The sequence below is a fragment of the Tauraco erythrolophus genome, chromosome 2, assembly GCF_009769465.1.
Source record: "Tauraco erythrolophus isolate bTauEry1 chromosome 2, bTauEry1.pri, whole genome shotgun sequence".
NCBI classification, from domain to species: Eukaryota; Metazoa; Chordata; class Aves; order Musophagiformes; family Musophagidae; genus Tauraco; species Tauraco erythrolophus.
Genome location: NC_141466.1, coordinates 24,346,860 through 24,370,959, shown reverse-complemented (window position 1 = coordinate 24,370,959; position 24,100 = coordinate 24,346,860). Strand labels below are relative to the sequence as shown.

At 34.1% G+C, this 24,100-nt stretch overlaps 1 protein-coding gene across 1 annotated transcript in view; it reads left to right on the top strand.

The window, feature by feature from the left end:
- GRIK2 (glutamate ionotropic receptor kainate type subunit 2) overlaps nucleotides 1-24,100 on the top strand; it is a 352,290-nt gene that overhangs the window by 172,280 nt on the left and 155,910 nt on the right. Inside the window, 3 exon segments of the mRNA XM_086631971.1 lie at nucleotides 4,373-4,554; nucleotides 8,249-8,302; nucleotides 11,462-11,635. Coding sequence (XP_086488097.1) covers nucleotides 4,373-4,554; nucleotides 8,249-8,302; nucleotides 11,462-11,635 — 410 coding nt within the window.

Below are 24,100 nucleotides of genomic sequence, written 5' to 3'. Positions count from 1 at the left end.
CCACCTTAGCATTCCTTGACAGTCTTAACTGTCCATCCTGTCTCCAAAGGGGTAACGAACGTGATTGCTGTAACACCTGAGAATATGAGTAAAACATAAAAATTAGACACTTTGCCCTCTAAGTAAACAATGCCTTGAAAGCTCAAACAGTTTGCAGTCAAGAAAGATCAGTTAGATTTCCTTTTAACCCTTGATACGTTAAAAATACTGAGTACGGTACTTATACAGAAGTCTTGAACTTCAGGAATCACTTTAATGTCTTACGCAATCAAATTAATTTTACAGTCATTTCCACAAACTTTATAATGAGTTTTGTTCGGGAGTGGTCCTAATTCCAAAACTTGCACAGTAGAGTAAAGCCGCTTTTATCTCTTGCTATTCTTCAATTCTTGAAAAGTGGTTCTGTATAGAAATATGAGAATAGGGAATAAAGCCCAGGTGTTTCTTCTCTCTGGTGACTGTCATAACCATCATAATAGCAGGTGTCTATTTGTCTCCTACTGAGCAACTCCAGCTGCAGATTTGGATAACAGTGCACTTAAGAACAGTGTATAATACTTTATTCATTTTTTGTCCCTCAAATAAAAGAAAATTTGATTCCTTTGGAAAGACAAAAAGGCCAAATATATTTGAGATTATGATAATCCTGAGGGAAAAGTTGTCGTGCTATTATCCAAAAACAATTGTGTGGGTGAGATACAGTTCTGATTTTCCTCATTTTGAGAAGATGCGTATTTTGTAATCGTTCCCTCCATCTGAGACTCAAACTGCAGTGCAGTTTTGAATCTCCTAATCTTCAATCTCTTTTAGCATATTTTCACCAGTAATGTTTATTTTTTAAATAATTTTCCATTTTCCTGTACACCTGATGGATATGATGTTTTGAGCAAATTGTGGACTTCTCATCTTTGGCAGTTTAGTTAATGTTCTCCCATTGACAGATCAATACTCGTTTTGTGATACTGATTATAATCTCTTTCCTACCACATATCTGTGACATAAAGCTCTGTTTAAGAGTTTCATGTCACCTTAATCTCCTGTGCTTGTGGTGGTTTCTAGTTGTGATGATCTACTGCAAGGAATGGCTAAAGGTGCATGGCAAAAAAAAAAAAAAAAAGTCTGACAGAACTTGAACATGATCAGTAAGTCAACTTCTTCTACTAAATATTACTCGAAGGTTAAAATACAGCTCATTCCAGAAGTCCCCATTAATATCTAAATATTTCAAGTGTACAAGGTCCTGAAGATGTCTGTGCATTCAGATTCTTGCCTCCCCAGCCCCAAATCTGCCTTTTCTTCCTGTCTTCTTGCTCTTGAGTGTGATGTAAGTAGTTCAGATAGATGCGTGTCTGTAGTTCCCATACTGACAGCTCATATATCAGCTTTGGATGCTGTTGTCTGTTATATGGCAATGCATTTTGCAGCACTATCTGATTCGAACTAATGTGGCTATGTAGAAAGATTGTCTTTCTGTTTGTCTTCTCAGTCATATTTGACTAGTGAGCACCAAAAGCAAGGTGATTTTTTTTTTTTTTCCTGGCAGAGTGTGTCATCCTACCTGTCCCATATTGAAACTCTCATGATTTATAGTTGTTAAGTGGAAGTGCCTGGATATCAGTGCAAGTGAGCAAATGGCAGGACTTTGCCTTTGAGAAAGGCTGCTTTGAAATGTGGTCCTTCCCTCAATCTGAAATTATCTAATTTTTTTACAGCAAGGGCATACCTTCTTGTTGCTTTATTTTTCTTAACCTTAAGGAAATGGGACAGACTTGAGGATAATCCTAAGTGTTTTTGTTGACATACTATTGTTGATCATTTTTTTATAAGGTGATTAATGGCTATGGGGTATGCTGTGGTGTTCATTTCAAGTTTTCCTTTCATGTAATTGTCCCAGATTGTCTCAAAATGGTACTAATATGCAGTAGATGTATAAGCTTTTAAGTTAGAAAAGACATCTCTACTACATATCTTTTAAGGATATTTATTCAAGATTATTTGGAAATCCAATATTAAATCCATTTAAGCTCCCATTAGATACATTAACTCCTGTTATGTAAGTATTCTTATAGCATTTGATGTAAAAATGGCAAATTTTTAAGATTTGAATTAATTTATAATTTTTTTTTTTTTTTACAACCACGTAGACTCACATCTGCCATTTATTCAGAATTCACATACACCCTAGCTATCACTTCTCTGTGTCTTAGCAAGCAGGGACCAGGTCTAGTAATGAGAAAAGTACTTCAGTTTCCGTATCTGTTCTGCTCTCAGTATTTCTATTAAAGATTACCAGTAAATATAGTGATGTTCCTGTGATTATTTAGTGGAGGCTTTTATTTTATTTTCAAAGCGGGACAAGCAAAACAAAATGAAGCAAAGAAAGTGAGACAAGTCTAAAATTATACTTGCTAAATATAATGTAATAAGAGTCAAAATTATTTACAAGTTATTTGTGCTGGACAAAAGTTTCCAATTGTCTTCTTTTAGCAAGCAATGACAAATAATCTGGAACATGTGGAATTCTTTTTTATCCCCTCTTGAGTTAAAACATTTTACTCTAACCTTAAATTGTGGTATGCTGTCGTTACTGAATCATAGAATCATAGAATGGTTAGGGTTGGAAGGGACCTCAAAGATCATCTAGTTCCAGCCCCCCTGCCATGGGCAGGGAAACCCTCCACTACACCAGGTTGCTTAAAGCCTCATCCAACCTGGCCTTGAACACTTCCAGGGATGGGGCATGTACGAAAGACCATTATATTCAGTACAGTTATGTACAAAAGATCATTATATTCACATTATAATTTTATATAGAAAATGTCAGACCACAGTGAATCATTGAATTTAGTTCTTCCCAGTATTTTAGCTGTTAATGAGGATCCTATAGAAATGTTTCTAGAAGATGTAAATTTGAGTGATTATTTAACTATAAGTAACAATTGTCTCAGTTTGAACAATATACAGCGACATAACATTTGAACATAAACAGACTGATTATATCTTTATGTTCTCTACTAGTCTGGTTCTGGTGGAAATGATTAGAGCTACGTTTTTTAAGACCTAAAAGCTTCATAGCAAAAAATCATAGCATTGTTATGCTACTAAAATCTCTCAGCATCGTGTTACTTAAATAACACTGTATGTTAGAAAAAAGCTGTAGTAAGTCCTATGTCAGAGGATATCACAATTTCTTATTGACACTGTAGTGTGATTCCACGTTACAACAACATCATTTCCTGAAATCAAGACAGCTTTGATGTCTAGTTGTAACCTGGAAGAATATTTAGAGATAAAATAAAATACCAGTGTTTTTTTAATACGAGACAGTACTGTCTGTGATAATAATGAAATAATAATTAGTCATCCTCATTAATATTTTTCATATAATGAAGTGAGCTATTTCAGATTTTAGAAGCACTTGACTTTCTTTATGCCTGGATCCTGCTGTAACTGAAATCCTAATCAGATCTTCCATTTTTTGGTAGTTATATATGTGCACTGCAAACGTAATGATGAACAGTAACCTTTGTTACTGCCACTAAATGGAACATGCTCCAATGTAAGAAGGAAGTTAACATGGCAGAATACGTTTTATTTCTAACACAGAAATAAACTGCTACTTTATAGGAGACCTGTTTTTACCCTGTCATTTTAATACAGTTAAACAACCTAATATTTAATATTAGTCACAGACCAATCCGTGATCTGTAAACCACACTACACGCTGCTACGCTGATGTGAAGGATAAGATTTTTTTGAAAAATATTACTGCATCTAAAATTCAATAGTAAAAGTAAAATAATTAAAAATGGAATTGTAGAATATTGAAGATGAATGCAATGGTGTGAGTCATTTATTCAGCCTCTTTTGTTACTTGCATAATCAAGAAAAAAGATATAATTTAATACTCTCATGTGAATCGTGTGAGAGAGTTCTACAGTGCTGAAATGATTCACAACTTTTCATGTAAACCTGATAGATTAGTTAGGAGACTGACTAGTCTGGTTATAAACTATTAGTCTGGGATATTGCTTTAATTGAATTAGAATAATTATGTACATTCTTTGAAGAGGAATGTCATAGTTTCATGATAATGCTAAAGGAAGATTTGTGTGTCTTAAGGTAATCCTAAGTGAGGCTGCTTAATGTCTGCTAATATTAAGGCAGAAGAACAACTTGCGATAAGAAAGTATTGGGAGTGCAGATATTTTGTTTTCCCTTTTATTTTTTAATAAATTTTTTGTGTGTCAATTGCAACATACAAGGGAGAAAAAATTCAGAAAACTTCAAATGTTTATAGTAAGTTGTCCTGCTAGTGGTCCAGGTTCTTGTTTTGATAATTTTTGTTTCTTTTGACTCTGTTTTCTTCAAGGCCTTATTCGATTACAAGAGCTCATCAAGGCTCCATCACGATACAACCTGAGACTAAAAATCCGTCAGTTACCAGCTGACACAAAAGATGCAAAGCCATTGCTAAAGGAGATGAAAAGAGGCAAAGAATTCCATGTAATCTTTGACTGCAGCCATGAAATGGCAGCAGGCATCTTGAAACAGGTAATCCTCTTTTTGCTTTAGATGGCCTAATCTTTTTCATCCCTAATAAATTAAAGTAATATCCAGACTTAATGGTATTTAACAAGCAGGGGAATTGCATGTCAGTTTTACTGAGGTCTAACTGAAAATCAGCCAAGTATTTCAGAGATAATTTTATTTGTGGCTCCAATGGTAACTACTTTCTTTATGTTATTTTAAAGAAACAGATTAATCGGTTCATGTGCAGGGGAAAAGGTGTATCAGTCTTTCAACTATGAAGAATTGGTACTTTGAAGAGTTGATGTCTTAACCAGGGTTTTAAATATTTGCTTAGTATAATTTTATATAACAAAGATTATATTTATTTATTTTCAAATTGAAGCCTCTAAATGGTGTAGTGTTAATCAGATAGTGATATTTGAATAGTATGTTATCAACAGACCACATTGATGTGTTCCACTGAGAGGACAGATCTGATAGACATCTTTTAAAGCCATATTCTCCTCGCACTACTAATAGGACTGCAAAACACCTAAATACATTTGGGTAGGTGCTTTGAAAGCTTTTGCTTTGCTGTGTAAAAGTAAGATGAGTAGGTGAGATACAGCAGAATTGGAAATGCTGAACTGACTTTATATTACAGAAGCAGATTCCAGTGATGTCTTCCAAGAAAAGGTGACAGTATAGCGATATACAAAGAACACGGCTCATAAAAAGGCTTACTGTAATCCTGAAGATGTCTTTCTGTGTCTTCTTTAGTTTAATGAGCTAGCTCCAAATACTGGGAATTCCTTATGCTCAGAGGCCGTTTCCCCCATAGTTTTTTAAAACTCAATTATGTCTTGCAATAAGGAGGATAGGAAGAATACCTAAACCAAAACAATATTCTACATTTCTAATGCACAGCTTTTAGTGACTTTTATTCATGTTTACATTATGTTTGCTAGCAGACTGTATGGTTTAAATTGAAAACAAAATGTATTTAAAATATGAAAATATATCTCTCATTAAAGGTACTTTGGAATATTGTTGCAGGTACAATTAAAATTGTTAGTAAAAATACATGTATACTATAATTTCTTTGGTTTATTGTTCATTGATTAAAAGCTTTTATTAATTCCCAGCAATTTTAAACCTCTGCTGTTGTTTTTTTCCTCTTTGCTAAGCATAAGCCAACCTAGTTAGTCTAATTGTTTAGCCGAAATCATTAAATGTACATTTAATTATTTTAACATCTTAAAAATGCAGATGGAAAATGTGTTGATGGCAATACAAAGCTACAGTATTAACAACAATGACTCCATAGAGGTATATTATTTATTCTGTACCTAGTGGTTTTTAGGTGAAAGGAAACTTTTTTTTCACAGTATACAACATGTGAAAAACATATGACTAGAGGGAAACAGGAACAAAATTAAAAGCATTGTATCTTTAATCATGTTCCAGGACCCAAGAGTGAGTGTTCAACCTCTTTAAATCAAATCGTAAACTGTTTTATCAAACTACTCTGCTCATACTAAAGATTAGAGAAGGAAGATACAGGAACAATTCTTTCATGAGTGTTTAGATCTTCATACAGTTTCTGTAGACTTTTAGCTTTCCATTCAGTGCCAGTATTGCGATGCTTTAAATATGTCTAAAATTGGTAGTTCTGCAACTGAATAGCTTGACAGCTGACAGCTCTTGCTGTCAAAATTGGCGCAAGGGATGTTAAGACTGTATTTATTATTTGGGGATATTATTCCATATATAGTGTAAACAAATGTTTGCTGAAAATAATAATAAAAATTCTTTATATTCATTTGTTAACTATTAATTAACCTTTTTTTTTTCTGATAATGGAGGGATGAACTTGGGGAGACACGATAAGGGGTTTCTTCTTGGGACTGTGTTTGGAAAGATTAACAATGAAATTGGTGGAAGAGAAAGCAAGTTGGAAATAAAGGAAACAAAGCACCTTGAGAGGCCAGTGAAATGGCAGCTACAGTTTTCTGGCCAAAAGTACATCATGAAAAGGAAAAAAAATCCCAGGCATAATAAAATTAAGGCAAATCTCAGTGGTAACTACATCATCAGGCAACCAGGGAAAACAGACATGATTGAAAAGGTTGGGGAAGTGCTGGAATAGTGAGAGCAAAGACATGACAATGTTTTGAAGAGGAAAAAGGAGTGAGATCTTTTGTGAAGTGAGGAAAAGTGAGAGAAAGAAGACCTGGAAAAGAGACAACAGCAGCGTGTAGCGGAATCAGGAAGGTGTGTAGGGTGTTCTTGTGTAGAGATTCTGTGGAGTATGAAAGACCTGACTATCAGCAGTTAAGATATAGGTGACTGCAAATGTGTTACTTATATTAAGGAAGATACCTTGGCTTTATTTAAAAACAATGACAAAGAGTTCTTAAAAAAGCTAACAATGTTTGTAGTTGCACAATTCCTTATGAGATAATGGTTTTCCTGTGTTTAAGAGAATTTAAATTGCTATTGACACACTATACTGTAGTTCTGAATAGTGTTGTGGAATTCTAAGTACACAAGTATAGGCATCCTTTGGAAAAGTGTTGCAGTTTTTGTCAAAGTCTTGTCTAAAATATTAAAAAATCTGATCTGCAGCTGATATTTCAGATTCGTTTTAGCTTTTAACTTTTCTTTGGAAAAGAACATATAGACTAGTCATTCATCATTTTTCAGACAATATCACAAATAAAAAGGCTCCCACAGCCTTCAGAATATTATTTTGATAATGATAATGATTTTGTATACAAATTCTGGTATTGTGGCAATTTTATAATTGTTGCCTTCAGTGTGTTTAAGGAGATGTAGCTGATAGTGACTTGGCAGAGAATTCTGTTGATAATTTCTGGAAAGGAAGAAAATATTGCTTACTTGTGTAGCTTTTTTACAGTGCTAATATTAGGTAAAAATCACTGTAGATACTAAAATGCTAGAATAAATCATACTAGTCTAAGGCAACTTTCGTGCAGAGCATAAAGATACATGATTTCATGTGAAAATGCCCTTAATGAGTAAGCCTGATGAGATATCCCGAGTTTGTTGCTTTAAAATTGTGTCTACAAATATTTGTTCTTATGTTGTTAAGAGAAAAATATGAACATTTTAAAAAGCACAGTTGATCGAAAACTATTTGGCATCACATAGTTAGCAAGACAGATGGAGTTTACAGAGTAATACTTTGAATATTTATCCCTCAGTTTTACTGAAGTAGTGTGTATCTCACTGTTCAAAACTTGACTCAAGTATTTGCTTCCATGGTTGGAAAAATGTACACATGTATAATGTAAGTTTGGGTCCTTTTAAATGCATAGTATTATTCATCAAATAGAAAAAAATTATTTCGTATCAGGTTATTCTTTTTAAGGGAAGGATTCAATAATAAATGAAAACATTCTCAACTCAAATTTTGTGTGGCAACTTAATGCATCTATTAGTATGTAAAACTATACGCCTCTCTCACATTTACTGCACTAAACAGTCTAATAATATTCTTTCTATCAGAAGATCTGGTTCATAAATTCCTTTAATAGTCAGTAATCTACTCTAACTGCTAGGAAATGACTTGCTTGACCTAATTTTAGTATAATTCCAGCCCTATAGTCTGATCCCGGTACTGTTCTTTTGCAGCTTTTCATTTGCCATGTAAGTGTGATAAAAATATATTATGTGACCTCAGAAACATTAATCTTTTGTTTATTTTTTCAAGGCTTTAGCTATGGGAATGATGACTGAATACTATCACTATATCTTTACCACACTGGTAAGTGGCTAATTAAAACATGGTGATGACATCTAACAAAGATGTTACTTTCCTTAATTATATTACTTGAAGAAGTGAAAAAGGTCTCTCTGGAATGGGATGTGAGTACAAGATGTTTTCTTTGTTGAGTTTTCTTACTTTCAGTGAAAACTCATCAGCATGGTTTAATTATTGTTTGACAGTGTGCCCTGCAAACTGATAGACCCGAAAAAGTGACTGACTCTGTAGCACTGCAGTTTTTAACTTTCAACCAAGGTTAAGTATATAATTCATAATTTATTCTTTATATCACGAATTTTGTCCTTTTTCTCTTTTAGCTATTTGCATGTGAAGATTGCGAGATTTTAAACTTACTTATATGTTCCATATTTTTAATTAAACATTTTACAAGGTAATTCTTCACTGTCATATGAATCCTGAATAACTTGGTGTGACTATTAGTAGCATTTTATTTGACAGTCCACATGAGCTTTTTAGGCGCATTAATTATGCAATATACTTTGGTGACCATTGTAAAAGTAACTAAGAAGGAATTTGATCATTCTTGGAACCACCAGATTTAACATTAGCAATAAATGAACATTTAAAATGTGAATGCTCTTACGAAACATAATAAACATGTATGTGGAGACCTTTTTTGCCATTCACTAAGAAATAGTTTAAAAACCAGTAAAATAGTACGCTAGAAACTACAGTTGTGCACATTTCTCTGTTTTCCGTTGCATTCAAACTTGCCTATTTAGATTGCAGCTCATTAAGGTTCTCAAAATACAAGTAATTTCAAGCATGAGACAGATGTTTCTTGGTAAAACTGGGCTTGAAATGGCCTATGATTTGTCACATACGTGTTTAAGTCCTTATGGAAATGAATCCTTTGTGGTAGGATGGAAAGTTCACTTCAGTATCACAAAACAGAAGTTCATGGAAAGTATTAGCATGGAAATAGTTTGTAGAATGGAAAGCAAATTAATTTGTGAAGTACATTACAACCGTAAAGGTGAAGTACCCTGCACAAGTACCTGTTTTATTTTAGAAAAGTAAATTGTTCTGTCACTTGCGGATTTAGGATTGCATGCAATAGAATTTCCCTCAATAATCTACCAAAATTTATTCCAGATATTTCAAGAAATTTTTTTATTTTTTAAATTTTGATTTTGCTCTTGGTGAAAATTGCTTCTTTGAGTGATATACTGTCCATTGGCATCTAATTTTTATTCTTAAATCTGTGTTTAAAAATCAGGATTATCTGTCATATTTCCTTATTAGAACGTCAGTTTTTTTTTAGGAGAAACAAGCATTATATTGACTTGGAGCTATCAAAGGATAATTTAGTGTGCACAAACAGATGACAGGTTTTGATTTTGCAATGTAGCTTTGGAACTTGCATCAAAAATTTAGTTGTTTTAATATATTAATTGCTTCTTACCTGACATGGTGAGTCCTGTCAAATAGATTTTCCAGTCACCGTGTTTACAGCAGTCTTCTGTGTGTTCTCTTGTTGATTGATTCAGGGTCTAATGCAGTAGCTCATTAATACACCGACCTGTGTGTATTTGTAATATATGCATAACATTGCCGTGTATGTTTATTATATTCCAGTGTAAACATGAATGTGTTTGAATTAAATAGTTACATCTGAGGTTCTGACTTCTTTCATAGTAAAAATTAAGAGAATTTTTAAGGGGAAATATGTAATATAGTTCTAGTTATGTTCAAACTTTCCTTTGCAATAACATGTTTTATTTCTTTAGAAAGAGGGCATGAGTTAGGTTTTCTGTAAATGAACAAGCATTTTGACACCTGCATATCTTAGGTATTATATATGGAAAATGGTATAATAATTACTAGCTATAATTAAAAATGAGTAGTGATTGATAACTGGTTTATATTTTTGTGGACTTGGTGATGTTAACCATTAATTAATGAATAATTAATTATGTGCTGGTTTTCCATAGTACAATATTTAATCTTTTTCAACTCTAGCCAGTAAACAAAATGGATTCAGACAAGTGTTACACCTAACACTACCGTTTCGTACAAATTTATAATCTATTAAACTTCCAGCAAAAATAAATTAAAAATGAGATGAACGACTAAGTATGAATTATATGGAGAATTTCTATGTTCAATGAAACTAAAATTCCGTTATAGGACCATAATGTCTTATGTATAGCCTTGATTATGTCACTTTAAAAAATTATTTAAAAGGAAACAGAAAGTAAACCAAATTAAATTTCATTTATAATGCACTAGGCCTAGTGAGTCATGGCTCTTTTTTTTCGTCAAACTTTTTTTTTTTTTTTCTTTCAAACCTTGATCTTAGACCTGAGTTTCCTGAAGTCAAGTACTGGTTCTACATTATTTCTGAGGATTCTGTCAAAGGATTGGGATAATCTTGAGTTTACTTGCTTGATATAAAATTTGATTTTCTTATTTTTATCAATTTACATTTACCTCTATGTGTGTTGAGGGGCTAAATATACACACACATACATACACATATAAATTGCAAATGCGTTCATTGGAAAAGATTGTACTTGTAAAGATAAATTCCTAATCAAAGATATGTCCATGTTTGAAAGTATGATTAATAGCAGTGAAAAATGCTTTTGATTAAATTTAAAGCCGTGTACATTCCCCTCTCTTTATTCTCTAAAGATCAACATGTTCAAGTTTCATAGAGAGTGAAAGTGGAAGGAAACTCTTGTTCTGTTTATATGATGAATTGAAGACTGTTTTGGTAAGCCAAAGAAGTAGTAATAGAGTAGTAGAACCGTTAGTAATAATATTTTCAGCAATTAATAATAATATTTAAGCCTAGTATTTAGGCCTAACTATTAGTGGACATAGTTCTGCAACTGGACTTAGCATTTCCTAAAAGACTTTTTGTTGTTGTTGTTGTTATTGCTTTGTTTGTTTGTTTTAAAAAAAGGCAGTTGAAGCTGTTCTTCATCTGTGAATCAGATTGCTCACACTGTAGGGTCACCTGAGTTACTTGCTCACAGACACATGCCACCAGATAGACAGAGCATACGTCCTGGCACATATAGCACTGTTACTCCTTCAAATTTCAGTATTCTTATGTGGGGACATGGTCTAACAATTGAAATAGGAATTGCAGAGTGTTAAAGAACTTACATGATGGTCTTTGTTTTTCAGGACTTGTTTGCCTTGGATGTGGAACCTTATCGGTATAGTGGTGTTAATATGACTGGATTCAGAATTCTAAACACAGAAAATACCCAGGTGTCATCTATCATTGAAAAGTGGTCTATGGAGCGACTACAAGCGCCTCCTAAGCCGGATTCAGGTTTGCTGGATGGATTTATGACGGTATGAATATCTGTGTTTAGTTCCTTTTTTTATATATGTTTGTGAAGCTAAAAAAACTTCTAACTTTTTATTTCCGTTACTAAAATTATTTAGAGGTATGAGACCAAATATTGTTGTAAACATGAGTCATAGAGTAACTGGTGTTTCTGTTAATCTTTTGTAGATTTAATACCTGGCTATATTAACTTTCTTTCAAAATTACACACACTGTAGTTTTTTTTCTAAATGATAATGCCACATTATAAATGTCTAATTCATCTAGTCCATATTTCCCTACTTTCCCTACTTTGTTCATGAAAATATTGTATAGGTTCATGTCTAACCCTGACAAAAATCAAGTTAAATCACAATTGCCTCTTTCTCAGTGTTTTGAGTCTTATTCATTTGACATTCATTCATTAATAATGTATACTATTTAATTTCTACATAATTCTTTTTTATATTTTATGAATATTATACATAACACCTTCTTACTATCTCTTCCAGTTTCTATGCCTTCACATAACTAATTAGTCTGGATGGTTGGTGGTTTTTTTTCCTTCCATTGCCATTACTCTCTGGCTTCACTTCAGTTCATGAAAATCATAATTACAGTCATGCAAATAAACTTTCATTACTAGGTTTTCAGTGAGTTTCTGCTCATTAGTTTGAATTAAATCTAGAATTATAATGTCAGGAAGGGATTTATTTTAAAACATATCCTACATTAGAACTTCTTTTGTTTTCAAATTTCTTGAAAGATATGATTTTCTACTTTGGCCTGGAGTGATTTATAACATCTTTACCAACAGAGTTCCAGTGCTTCTTAGATTTTTTATTTTTTATTTTCAATTTTTTTATAACCCTTTTCACATTGCATTTGAAAAATAACAGATTTTGTTTCTTGAAGATAAGTATCTTAGTTATCTATCGAGAGTGTGTTAATTGAGCCACATAAGATAGCTAATCTTTTGAACAATTTTTTTTCTACTGATAAGATTTAAAGATTTTATACACATTAGATAATAAATGGTGATCAATATTTTTAAAAATTAATTTCCGTTTTGTTTTTAGAAAATTACCCTTTTTAGAGAAAAATACATTTTCCTTCAATTTACTTGTTGTATATAATGTCTTGAACTTAATAATTGGAAACATTATAAATTTAATTTATTTACTAGTTCTGTTGTGCTGCACTTTTAAACTACTATAAGATGGGATCTGTAAAGTTACATTGTTCATTTCTCTAAATAATTCCAAATAAGCAAATAAACCCCCTCAAATTTGAAATGTTTGAAGTACCCATCTGGTTTACATATAGCTGCTGCTTATTATTGTAAGTCATTGTTTTATGCTTCCTTGTTTGCATTAATATTTTCATTCTTTGATTTTTACCTTTTTCAATTTAAAATTTGTAGCAGTTCATCTTATTTATTGTAGCTTTATATTTTATGCGTTGATCGAAATATAACTGAGCTCAAACCTTTGGATAGTTACGAAGATCAGTAGCAAAAGGTACTTTACCACAACATAGCGCCATGGTCAAAAAAATCATAGAATAATGAGAATTGGAATAGAGCTCTGTGGGCGAGTGGAATGCTTTTCATCTTTTGTGGTGCTGTAAATAAAGTGTCATTGTCAGAAAAGCTTCTGATGTGAGGCAAGAGCTTACTATTTCTAGTATGTGACTGTATAAGACCATAATTTACACCATTACTTTGCCTTAGAGCATGAAAAATACACTGCTTTCTCTTCTGAACCCTTAAGAGCCCACTTTGTAAATCTAAGTGGAACCAAGTATTCATACAGACTGATTAATATTTTATGAAGATTGTTCATATGTTGATTAAATGTGCTTTGATTACCTGGGTTTTAGATACCTAAGATAGCAGATAGAATTTAAAGATTATTTAAAGGCCTAATAATCTTGACAAATGTTAGGTGCTTAGAGAGCTTTTGTAATTTGACCCTTAGATACAGAAGAAACATTCAAAGGATGTCCGTTTTACAATAAATGTCTTTAGAAGTGAAAGAAAGTTATGTCATAACATCATTGCACAAAGTTCTTCCAGTGCTCAGAATAAAATTAGTGGAATAAAATAAATCAATTGATTGACTTATTATCAATAAAGTTATTAAGTTTGTAAAATATGACTTCCATTTAACAGTTCATGTGTATTTAAAGTCAGAAATGCACTCAGGAATTAAAGATTCGGCACAGATATTGATTGCTGTTACGGAATACTCTAACTGATATGGGTTCAACTGGGAATTTATTTTATTTTCACTGGTGGATAATGATTACAGCTTATTCAGAAAAATATTAGCAATAAACGTGCTTAATGGGAGCACATTTAACTTGAGCCACATAGCTAAATGCCATTTAATCAGGTATTAAAACACCTGAAACACAAGAATTTGCCAAATAAAACCCTGAGGTTTGTATAATTCTGAACATTTACACACCTCAGTGAAAACTAACTGGTTTCCAATGATGTTTTACCAGGCAGTTATGGATCACAAAGTTTATCAACTCTGGTGATGTTTGTGTTATGTCCCTCTTCCCCTGACTTTTTGACTGTATGTAAATCAATTTAGCTATCATGACAGAGTTAGAACTATTGATTTAACTTTGACATTGCATTTCCTTATTTACAATTCATAGAGTTCCCTGTTTTAATTCTCATATTAGGTTGTTTTCTGTAGGTTTGTTTAACCTTCTAATTAGTTTGTAATTTTCTTCATTATTATCTGACCTTTAGTATCCCAATGTGATAAAATGTGGGTATAAAATTTCATCTCGTCTGTTTGGAATGTTCCAAGTCAAATTTCCAAGTGTGGATCCTACTGACTTCGGTTAGGATAGTTTTTCTTTCTTTCTAGTCTGCTCCTCAGGACAGCTCTTCAAAGGGTGATGCTTTAGCACATTCGAGAAGACTAGTGGTGAAAAACAAAATTTCCATCACATTTCACTCTCCTTTTAGGGTTTCTTAAGATTCTTTGTATGGGCTTTGGAAAAACAAATTTAATGGAATGCTACCATATCTAAGAATTTTATTATTTAATAAATGTCAACTTATTTGTATAACAAAGAAACTAAATTATTTAGAAGCATAACTACAGCACAATTGGCTTTGTTCTTTCTGTGACTGTGTTTTCCACAGAAAAATCTGTGGAAATGTTTGACATAATTTGCTGTGTTTTGTCAGATTATACATATTTTCTTCACACAGATTTCTTGTGACAAAAGGTTTGCTTGTATAAATGTTTTTAAGAATCAAATAGATATGATTTTTACTAAAGTCTAAATTAATTGGTCACTTTGAAATACAACTGTGAATATACTTTTATTTAATATGATGCATAGAAGTCCTGAGGAAGTCTGTGGTCTACTTTTATCGAAGGGGCTTTTCTATTATGATTTCATTTATACGTTCGATGATTCATATTTGTTTATTGATCCTGAGGATAATCAAAGTGCTGCTTATCCTCATAACATATCAATAACAATCTAAATGTGTTGCTATTCAAATATATTTCCATCTTTTTATCTCTGTCACACAAGTCCAGAAATGCACGTGCATGCTTAGCTTACTAAATTGCTTAAAAGATTATATTTATTTCTTAAAACCGTAGAAGTCTTTTTCCTGAGTGTTCTCAGCAGTCTTGTATTTACGCTGATCATTGCTTTTGTGTCACCATCCTCTCACTAGACAGATAGAAAGAAATATATAGTGCTTTTAAAAGTAAAGATCACGTGGAACTGGCACATGCCATGACGGATGTTTCTTATAATAAAAGTACATGTATGTTAATGATGATTTTGTCACAAGGGGTAAGCTATGCCTTTAGAAAACACCAGAAGAAATGTCAAAGACTTTATCTTTCTTACTAGTAGAATTAACTGTATCTGATGTTTCTCTGTCTTTTTCTCATTGTCTCCTTGTTTCTTCTTGTTACCATTGGGTGAAAAAGTCTCAATGAAATAATGAATAAGATCTTTGCCCTTGTTAAATCCAAAGCTGGGACTTTTTCAGACTAGAATAAACTTTGTAATGAATTCTCACTTGATCTTGCACTTCCTGACTTAATTCAGCAACACATAAAAGTGTCTTTTTTTTTCTTTGACTTCTTACATGTTTCCAAATAAAATCCGACGTGGCTTTAATCTGTCAGAATCTAGCTGGTAAATGTCTGTTCTTTCATGCATTTCTCTGCTTCTCACTGCTAACTTCACTTGTTAGCAGTTCAAAATGAACATTTATAAAGTTAGGCTGCGGGCAGGGAGAGTCATTGGCTTTTGAACTTGCTCCATCTATGAGGAGATTATACTAAACATTAAGATAAAAAACACCAGGTATTGATTTGGTTAGCTGCCAGACTGGATTACCAGTAGTTTATTTATGGCTTAATCATTCTGCTAGAATGTTAAGTTTCCTAGACATCTTTTACAGGGTTATAGAAGCTGATGCATAAAAGTAAAATAAAAACATTTGCAGAATATTTTTCCATGCACATTTCTGTCCCAGAGACTAGTTAATCACAATACATTAACAACATTCCATTCATACCAAAAGAGGTTGAATAACATCACTGAAAGTTTTGAGGTTTGCTCCAAGATAAATATTTGGAGTTGTATGTCACCAAAATGAATGGAGTTTTTTTTTTGTTTGTTTTGTTTTTTGTATACAAAATGTATGGTGGATTCAGGTATGCAAACCTGTGGTTTTCTTGAGGCAATCTGCCTTTAAAGTATTTCAACATTGCAGATTGCCATACAGACTGAAACTAGCCTGAAATGGAACCTTGTGTTATGATGATACTAAACAAGTTCCAACTAGATTGAGGATCTTTTAACAATTCTCTGATATATGATATATTTATTACTGTTATTTTTTCACCAACTTTATACTAAATTCTGAAATTTGATAGTGGTTGCTAAGTAGCAGCCACATCAGCAGAATGGCTTGGCATTAAAAAACCCACACTATTTTTCAACCAGAGTAAGATTTCTTCTTGAAAAATGAATCTATAATGTAAGCTAAAAACAAAAACCAGAATGAAATAAAAGCATTTCATTTATGTAACTTCATCTTTTATTTTGTAAAAAAATTAGATTTGCAAGAATTCATCCTGATTTAGTCTGAAGCAAAAAAATTGAATTTTGGATTTTCCTGCAAGATGGGAAAATTACTTAATTGTAATGACTGAATATTTTTGTTAAATGCTAACAGTGTTGTCATCTGTACTGTATTAGGGAGATATTCTGAAAAACAGAGGAGTAACATACTATTTTCAAGAAATTTTACTTAGGAATAATTCTTATTTTTGAATCCGTACAAGTAGCACAAAGAGAGAGAAAAAAACCCCAAACCTCTGGGCATAAATGCACTCCTACATTTATATATGACAACCATGATTCAGACCAAGCAAAGTAGAACATGAATGAAGTGTTATGAGTTCAGAATTCTTTTACTCTACAACTATTAATGCTCCACAGTTTTCTGTGCCTCAAGTCAGAACTTAGCATGCATAATTAAGATGACTTAACAAGCTTTGCTGCTTCATTAACATAAAGTTTTCCTTACTAATTGCTTTTGTCTATCATCCGATTAAGCTATCTGCTTTCATCTTATGTAGAAGAGAGTGTACTTTTTTCTATTCTGACGGTTAATTCCGTTCTTTAACGTTCACTTTAGTAGCTGTACACGGCAGATGCTGGGAAGCACTGTGGTACTTGATGAACTCCATAGCTAAGGTCAATATTAAAGCATTTCCTCCGAAAAATCATAGTGTGGTTCTGATATGTTTTGTAGGCTGACTATGAGAATGGAGCACTATTTAGTTGTGCACTTTCTCTTTCCACTTTTAATTTTGTTGTGTATTTTTTACATATTTTTTTTAATTTCTCCTTTCTTTTCTGGACATAGTGTGCTTTTCAATACATAGTATTTCTCAGCAAGTTAAAACTAATTTTAATAAAAATTTAGAGTGATATTAAATACTAAGGGCAAAAATGTAGAGATTTGTTCCATACTCAGGATGGCATTATGGTTCATTTCTGTTTATGAGATTTTAATGTGATTCAAAAGGAGAGAGATGAGATTTTCATTAGTAAAGATTTGAAAATTTTAAGAACTGGTGTATAGAATTATAATTAATTCTATACACCAGTATATATTAATTATAATTAATCTTATCTCCTTAGATAAGGAGAATAGATCCAAGGATATTTTCTTTAAATACATAACTGTAAACAGGATGCAAAGATCACTAGGAAAAATGCTAGTACCTTCATACATTGTCCTTAATAAAAAGAATATACAAATGCACTAATTCCACAGAGCTGTCTAGGAAATTCATTTTAAAACTAGACATTTTGAGGGATTCATTAAAAATGCTGAAGTTATAATTGCTTGGGAATTTGAGAATGGAAATGAAAGATAAAATAATGTTGGGTTTGTAAATGTTTAGGTATTTTCCCCTAATTAGCTCTCCTTATTCGCACACTCAAAGACTTAGGGGGACATCTTTATGTATTAAATTCTTTGTTTGTTCTCTCTTTCCCCCGATTGTAAGAAAACTTCCACTCAGTGACCTCTCAATGTCCAAAACTTATGGACTGTCCTGTGAAGTCTAGTTTATCTGAATGTTCACCTTCTTAGCTTTGTGGTTACGTTAGTTTAATATTCTCAGAAGTTTTGTTGAATCCAATAATAAGACAAGGAATTGCTAAAGAAAAGAATGGTGAAAGGGTGATATGGATGGACAACAATGTTGTATTTTCAGTTAGATTAAATCAATTTGTTTGAAAAACCCTAAAATCCTGTAATGAATCAGACCAATGCATGAAGGCTATGTTAAATGGCCAGCTGTAATCAGGTGAAAGAGCCTGATAATCATCAGAGCCCTTTGGCTTATGTTTGGTAAAGATTTTTGAATCACTTTAAACTAATTTGCTTAAGTTAATACAGTTGGAAAGTATACTTTTTTTTCCATTACAGACAAGATTGGAAGAGATTAGCAGGGAAAGGGAAGGTATTGAAACCATCGCACTTGTAGCTTGAAAGCCATCTGAAACTTAAAATCTAGAATTAAAAAATGTTATACTTTTTTTTTTTATTTTTAATCATAATAGAACCAAGGCTTAATGATACTTTTCATGAAAAAGATACATAACTCCCACGTCAGATAATTGGCTATGAATAATATTGAAGGCACTCTTCTGCTATCAAAGACAAGTATATATTTCACAGTTCACCCTACTCAACAACAACAAAAAAACCCACAAGAATTTGAATCTAGGTGCCTCTGATCCATTTTAATCAAGGTTTAGATGAGCAGCATGAGCCAAGAAGAAGTGTGAATAAAAAACAAATACAGCAGTGATAAAGGAAGAGATGAGATTTTAACCAAGCTGTTAAAATTAAGCTCTTCATTACTGACTGAAGAAATTGTGGAGATGCAAAACTAGAAATATACTGTATTAGCAATGCTAATATTTGTATATTTATTTCAGTTTATTTTTTAATCTAATTTTGTTCTGCCTCTCAATTTCTTAGTTTCTTGTGCAGTGTGTTCTTCAAAATTCACTGCTTTACTTTTCTCTCAAAGGAAGCAAAAAAACCTGTGGTGTCATTCAGGGTTTTCTTTCAGCATACTTCTGGAGTTTGCCTTGCTCTATTCATTCTTGATGGCAGGATTTTCAATGACTGTACAAACTGATGTAGATTGTGAGGTAATTACACTGGGTACAAATTCTGCACTGAGATAGAAAGTTCTAAGATTTAGTTTTGTTTTCCTTTCGACAAATACACATTTAGAGTTACTTAGAGGTGAAAAAGAATGCATTCATTGCAAGTACTTTTAAACCTGCAAATATTTTTAAGCTTGTTCAATTAGTGCTTTAATGAAGTTTAGGTGCTCATCTAGAGATGTTAACAGAATCTACAGCTACTTTACTTCCTGCTAATTCCTTAGAGTGTGCTTTGATTTTTAAAAAATAGTAAATTATTTTATACTTGTTTATGTTGTTGATTTGAAATCGTTATCTCTTGAATTTAGTAATGAAGTTATTTTATAGAAGGTAAGACTTTCAATTTGTTGAATAACTTGTTACAAATTAGTTGTTTAGTTCTGTTAAGAGTAAAAGGATATTTGTGAAACTGCAATTTCTTATCTCTACCTAGCAATAAGGAAATAACAGTTGTATTTGAGATAGCTAGTTTAATAATAATTTAGTAACTGCTAGCAGGCACTGTGCCTGGACAGAGGATTTGATGAGAAAGAGACACTCTTAGGGTTCCTGAGGGTGAAAAAATCCATAAAAATAAAAAGAAATGCTCATTACAGAAATATAACCTTGGATTCTGATTTAAAGCTTCAAAGAGGATAGCTTGTTACATAGATAGCTTTATAATTATCCCTTTAGCAAAAGGAATTTTCTGGATTTGCTGATGAGATGTGTTTAGTAAAACTGTAGCAGCAAATGTGTACTTCAAAGGAAATACTAAACAATTACTTATTACTGCATTACAAGCTAGGAATCTCCCCTAGGCACACTTAACTTCGTAAGTTCAGGGACTATGCAGGATTTCATGCTGTAAGATGTTTTAGAAATGATATGTCAGCTATTTTGAGAATTAATTGCATTATTAGATATTTGGCTCCTGTTTGTAGTCTTTTTTAGTTTAGGAGAGTTTTGGGAGACAAGATCTATCAGAAACTTGTGATCCTATCCTGAAGGAAAGATATGCCCAACTGTTCTAGCTTCTGCCATTTAGCAGAAATGGCAGCTTCTCTCCTGTGGAAGATTTAATAGAATTCTTCCAGATGTGGTTTGAGGATTATGCATGTATTTATATTTATTGTAAGATTAACATAAATTTATACAATACTTTTGTGTTAAAACTCTCCTGCTACATCTTTACAAAGTAATAGAGGGAACTCAGTGTAGCATCAAGTAGGGAAATGGTACAGCTAGTGCAACCTGCAAAAGTTCCTATGCAGTTTGGAAGACTAGCTTAAAGCATACGTTGTTTTTTGAAATAGGAACTTAAGTGCCTTTACTCAGCAAATATGCAAGCGTCTGCATTGCATTAAATTTAAAATTTGATAACTGTAGTCCAGTATACCAAAATCTATCAAAGAAGATAGTTTTCTTAGGATATGCATTCTGAAATTCAGTTTAATAGTTTATTTATTGTATTTCTTATAATTTTCAGGAGAAGTGAATCAAAAGCAAGATTACATTATTCTCTGCCTTTGCTGTTATGGTTGATGGATGTTGTCTTTAGGAGCAGCATAATCAATTAAAGCTGGTAGTTGGAAGATTTACTTGCAGGAATGACCAACTCTAGCAATCATTATGGCTACAGTTGTAGGATGTGGAATGGTGACAGTGTAGCTGCGCTAGGTTAAGCAGTAATGTATATCATTCAATTTGTGGAGAGAAGGGACCATCAATTTAGCCCTTATTTTGTGCTCAGCATCTTCACAGTGGCACTGCCTGTTAGGGTTGATGTGTATTCAGCTCAATAGTGAGGTTTAAAAGTTAAGTTCTGGGTAGAATCTTGGTCTTTTGAAAATTGGTATATGTGTGTAATTTGACTGACCTTTAGTCTGCTACGTGTATGCCAGGCTTAGTTCATCTTCATTGTCATATCTGAAGAGTTGATATTTTTTTTCCCCTGATGCATTATTAAATGCTACACACTGTAGTGGAGTGAAAAAGAGTGAAAATAATATGTAAATATTTGTCTCTGAATATTTAAGGGGGGTAATTTGGGTGTGATTTGGTAAGATCTAACTGTCTTCATTCATTATAGACTTCTGATATATGAAAAACAAGAAAGTGTTTTTTCTTCCTGCTACTAATTAATACTTACTAATTATTTTATGGTAAAATTATTAGATCAATTGACATAGCTGGTGGAAACAAACAAGCTTCTGGGCATGCCGTCCTCTCTGCTAAAGACCTGAAAGATATGTTTCAATGTTTTTCCATTTTTTTCTGTTTCCAGATGTATATAGATTTATCTAATAAAAGATATTACTTCTCCCTATAAATCTTTTTTTTTCTTATCTCCTTAAGCTACAGTACACTAATTTTAAATGGGTTCATGTAATATATGTAGACTTCACTAGGACTTTCATCTAGATCAGATATATAGTTATTGCTTAAATTAATTTTCTTAAGGGATAACTCTATTTCCTGTCCAGAACATCATGGACTCAATTTTAGTGCTTTCCAGATGAAATATCCACAGGATATTGTGCCTGGCCTCCACCTACCCCTCCAGAAGACCACAGGTCTCCTGTAAGTTCAAAGTCATATCTGCCCACTTTCTGTGGATGTTTCACATACCCTTGAGTATTTCAAGTGGTGCTATATGCCTGCATTTAGGCTGCTTAATCAAGCTTCTAACTAGAAATGTAGCAGTGAATATATTTTCCACTTAAACAGTCTAGTGGGAATACGGTTTCCACAAGCACGCATACAGAGCTATTAAACAGTGCCCAGGAAAATTCAAGCATCAACCTGAATCTGCATGTGAATACCTTTATGTCAGATGGGAAACAAAATTTACGTGCTTCCTTTATTATATATTTTCTTTGTAAATCTGAGGCTTCTGCTGTCCAGGTCACATTCTACATAGGAAATGGGTAAGGAAATAACATACGGAACGCACTAAAGAGAATTAAGCATCTCGATGCTGTGAAACAGAGATTTCAGCTATCACAGTTTTTACACTCTTCATACTCTCACTTCCCAACACCTGAGTGTCATGGGTTTGTGTCGTGGGGTTTTGGTAGTGGGGGAGGGGCTACACAGGTGCCCCTGCTAGAAGCTTCCCCGCTCCAAGTTGGACCTGCCTCTGGTCAACGCCAAGCCAATCAGTGATGGTGGTAGTTCTTCTGTGACAACATGTTGAAGGGGAAAAAAACTGCTGGGAAACCTGCAGCAGAAAGAGGAGGGAGGCGATGGCCTCACCCACAGGCTCTCATGTGGGAAGCTGTCTGCAGCCGGGGCCACCAGGGTTCATAGGGCTGATGGGGTCCTGCACGGCTGCGGCGGAGAGAGGAGAGGGATGTGAGAGAAACAACTACTCAGACACCAAGGTCAGTGAAGATGGAGTGGGAGGAGGTGTGCCGGAGCTGAGATTCCCCTGCAGCCCATGGTGAGATGGCAGGTGGCCCCCTTGCAGCCTGTGGAGATTAACAGTGGAGCAGAGACCCACCTACAGCCTGTGGAGGATTTCATGCTGGAGCAGGTGACTGGAACCGAAGAAGGCTGTGACTGTGGGAAGTCCGCACTGGAACAGTCTGTTCCTGAAGGACTGTGCCCCATGGGAGGGACTCATGCTGCAGCAGTTCATGAAGAACTGCAAACCATGGGAAGGACTCCTGTTGGAGAAGTTCTCGGAGGACTGTCTCCCATGAGAAGGGACCCCATGCTGAAGCAGTGGAAGAGAGTGAGGAGTCCTCCCACAGAGGAGGAATGAGCGACAGAACAACATGTGAAGAACTAACTGCAACCTCCGTTCCCTGTCCCCCTGTGCTGCTGAGGGGAAGAGTCAGAGAAATCGGGATCAAAGTTGAGCCTGGGAAGAAGGGAGGGGTGGGGGGAAGGTGTTTTTAAGATCGTAGAATCATAGAATGGTTAGGGCTGGAAGGGACCTTCAAAGGTCATCTAGTCCAACCCCCCTGCAAGGAACAGGGATATCTCCAACTAGATCAGGTTGCTCAGGGCCTCGTCCAACCTGGCCTTGAATGTCTCCAGGGATGGAGCATCCACCACCTCTCTGGGCAACCTGTTCCAGTGTTCTACCACTCTCATGGTAAAAAATTTTTTCCTAATATCCAATCTGAATCTACCTTCCTCTATTTTAAAACCATTACCCCTTGTCCTATCACAACAGGCCCTCCTGAACAGCCTCTCCCCATCTTTCTTGTAGGCCCCCTTGAGGTACTGGAAGACCGCTATAAGGTCACCCCGGAGCCTCCTCTTCTCCAGGCTGAACAGCCCCAACTCTTTCAGCCTGTCCTCATAGGAGAGGTGCTCCAGCCCTCTTATCATCTTCGTGGCCCTCCTCTGGACCCTCTCCAACTGGTCCATGTCCTTCTTATGTTGGGGACTCCAGAACTGGACGCGATACTCCAAGTGAGGTCTCACGAGGGCAGAGTAGAGGGGGAGAATCACCTCCCTCGACCTGCTGGCCACGCTCCTCTTGATGCAGCCCAGGACGCGGTTGGCCTTCTGGGCCACAAGAGCACATTGCCGGCTCGTATTGAGCTTCTCGTCCACCAGTACTCCCAAGTCCTTCTCCTCAGGGCTGCTCTCAATATGATGTGATTTTTATTTCTCATTATCGTACTCTGATTTGATTGGTAACAAATTAAGTTGATTTTCTTTTTTTCCCTCCCAAGTCAAGCTTGTTTTGGCTGTGACTATAATTGGTGAATGATGCTTCCCTGTCCTTGTCT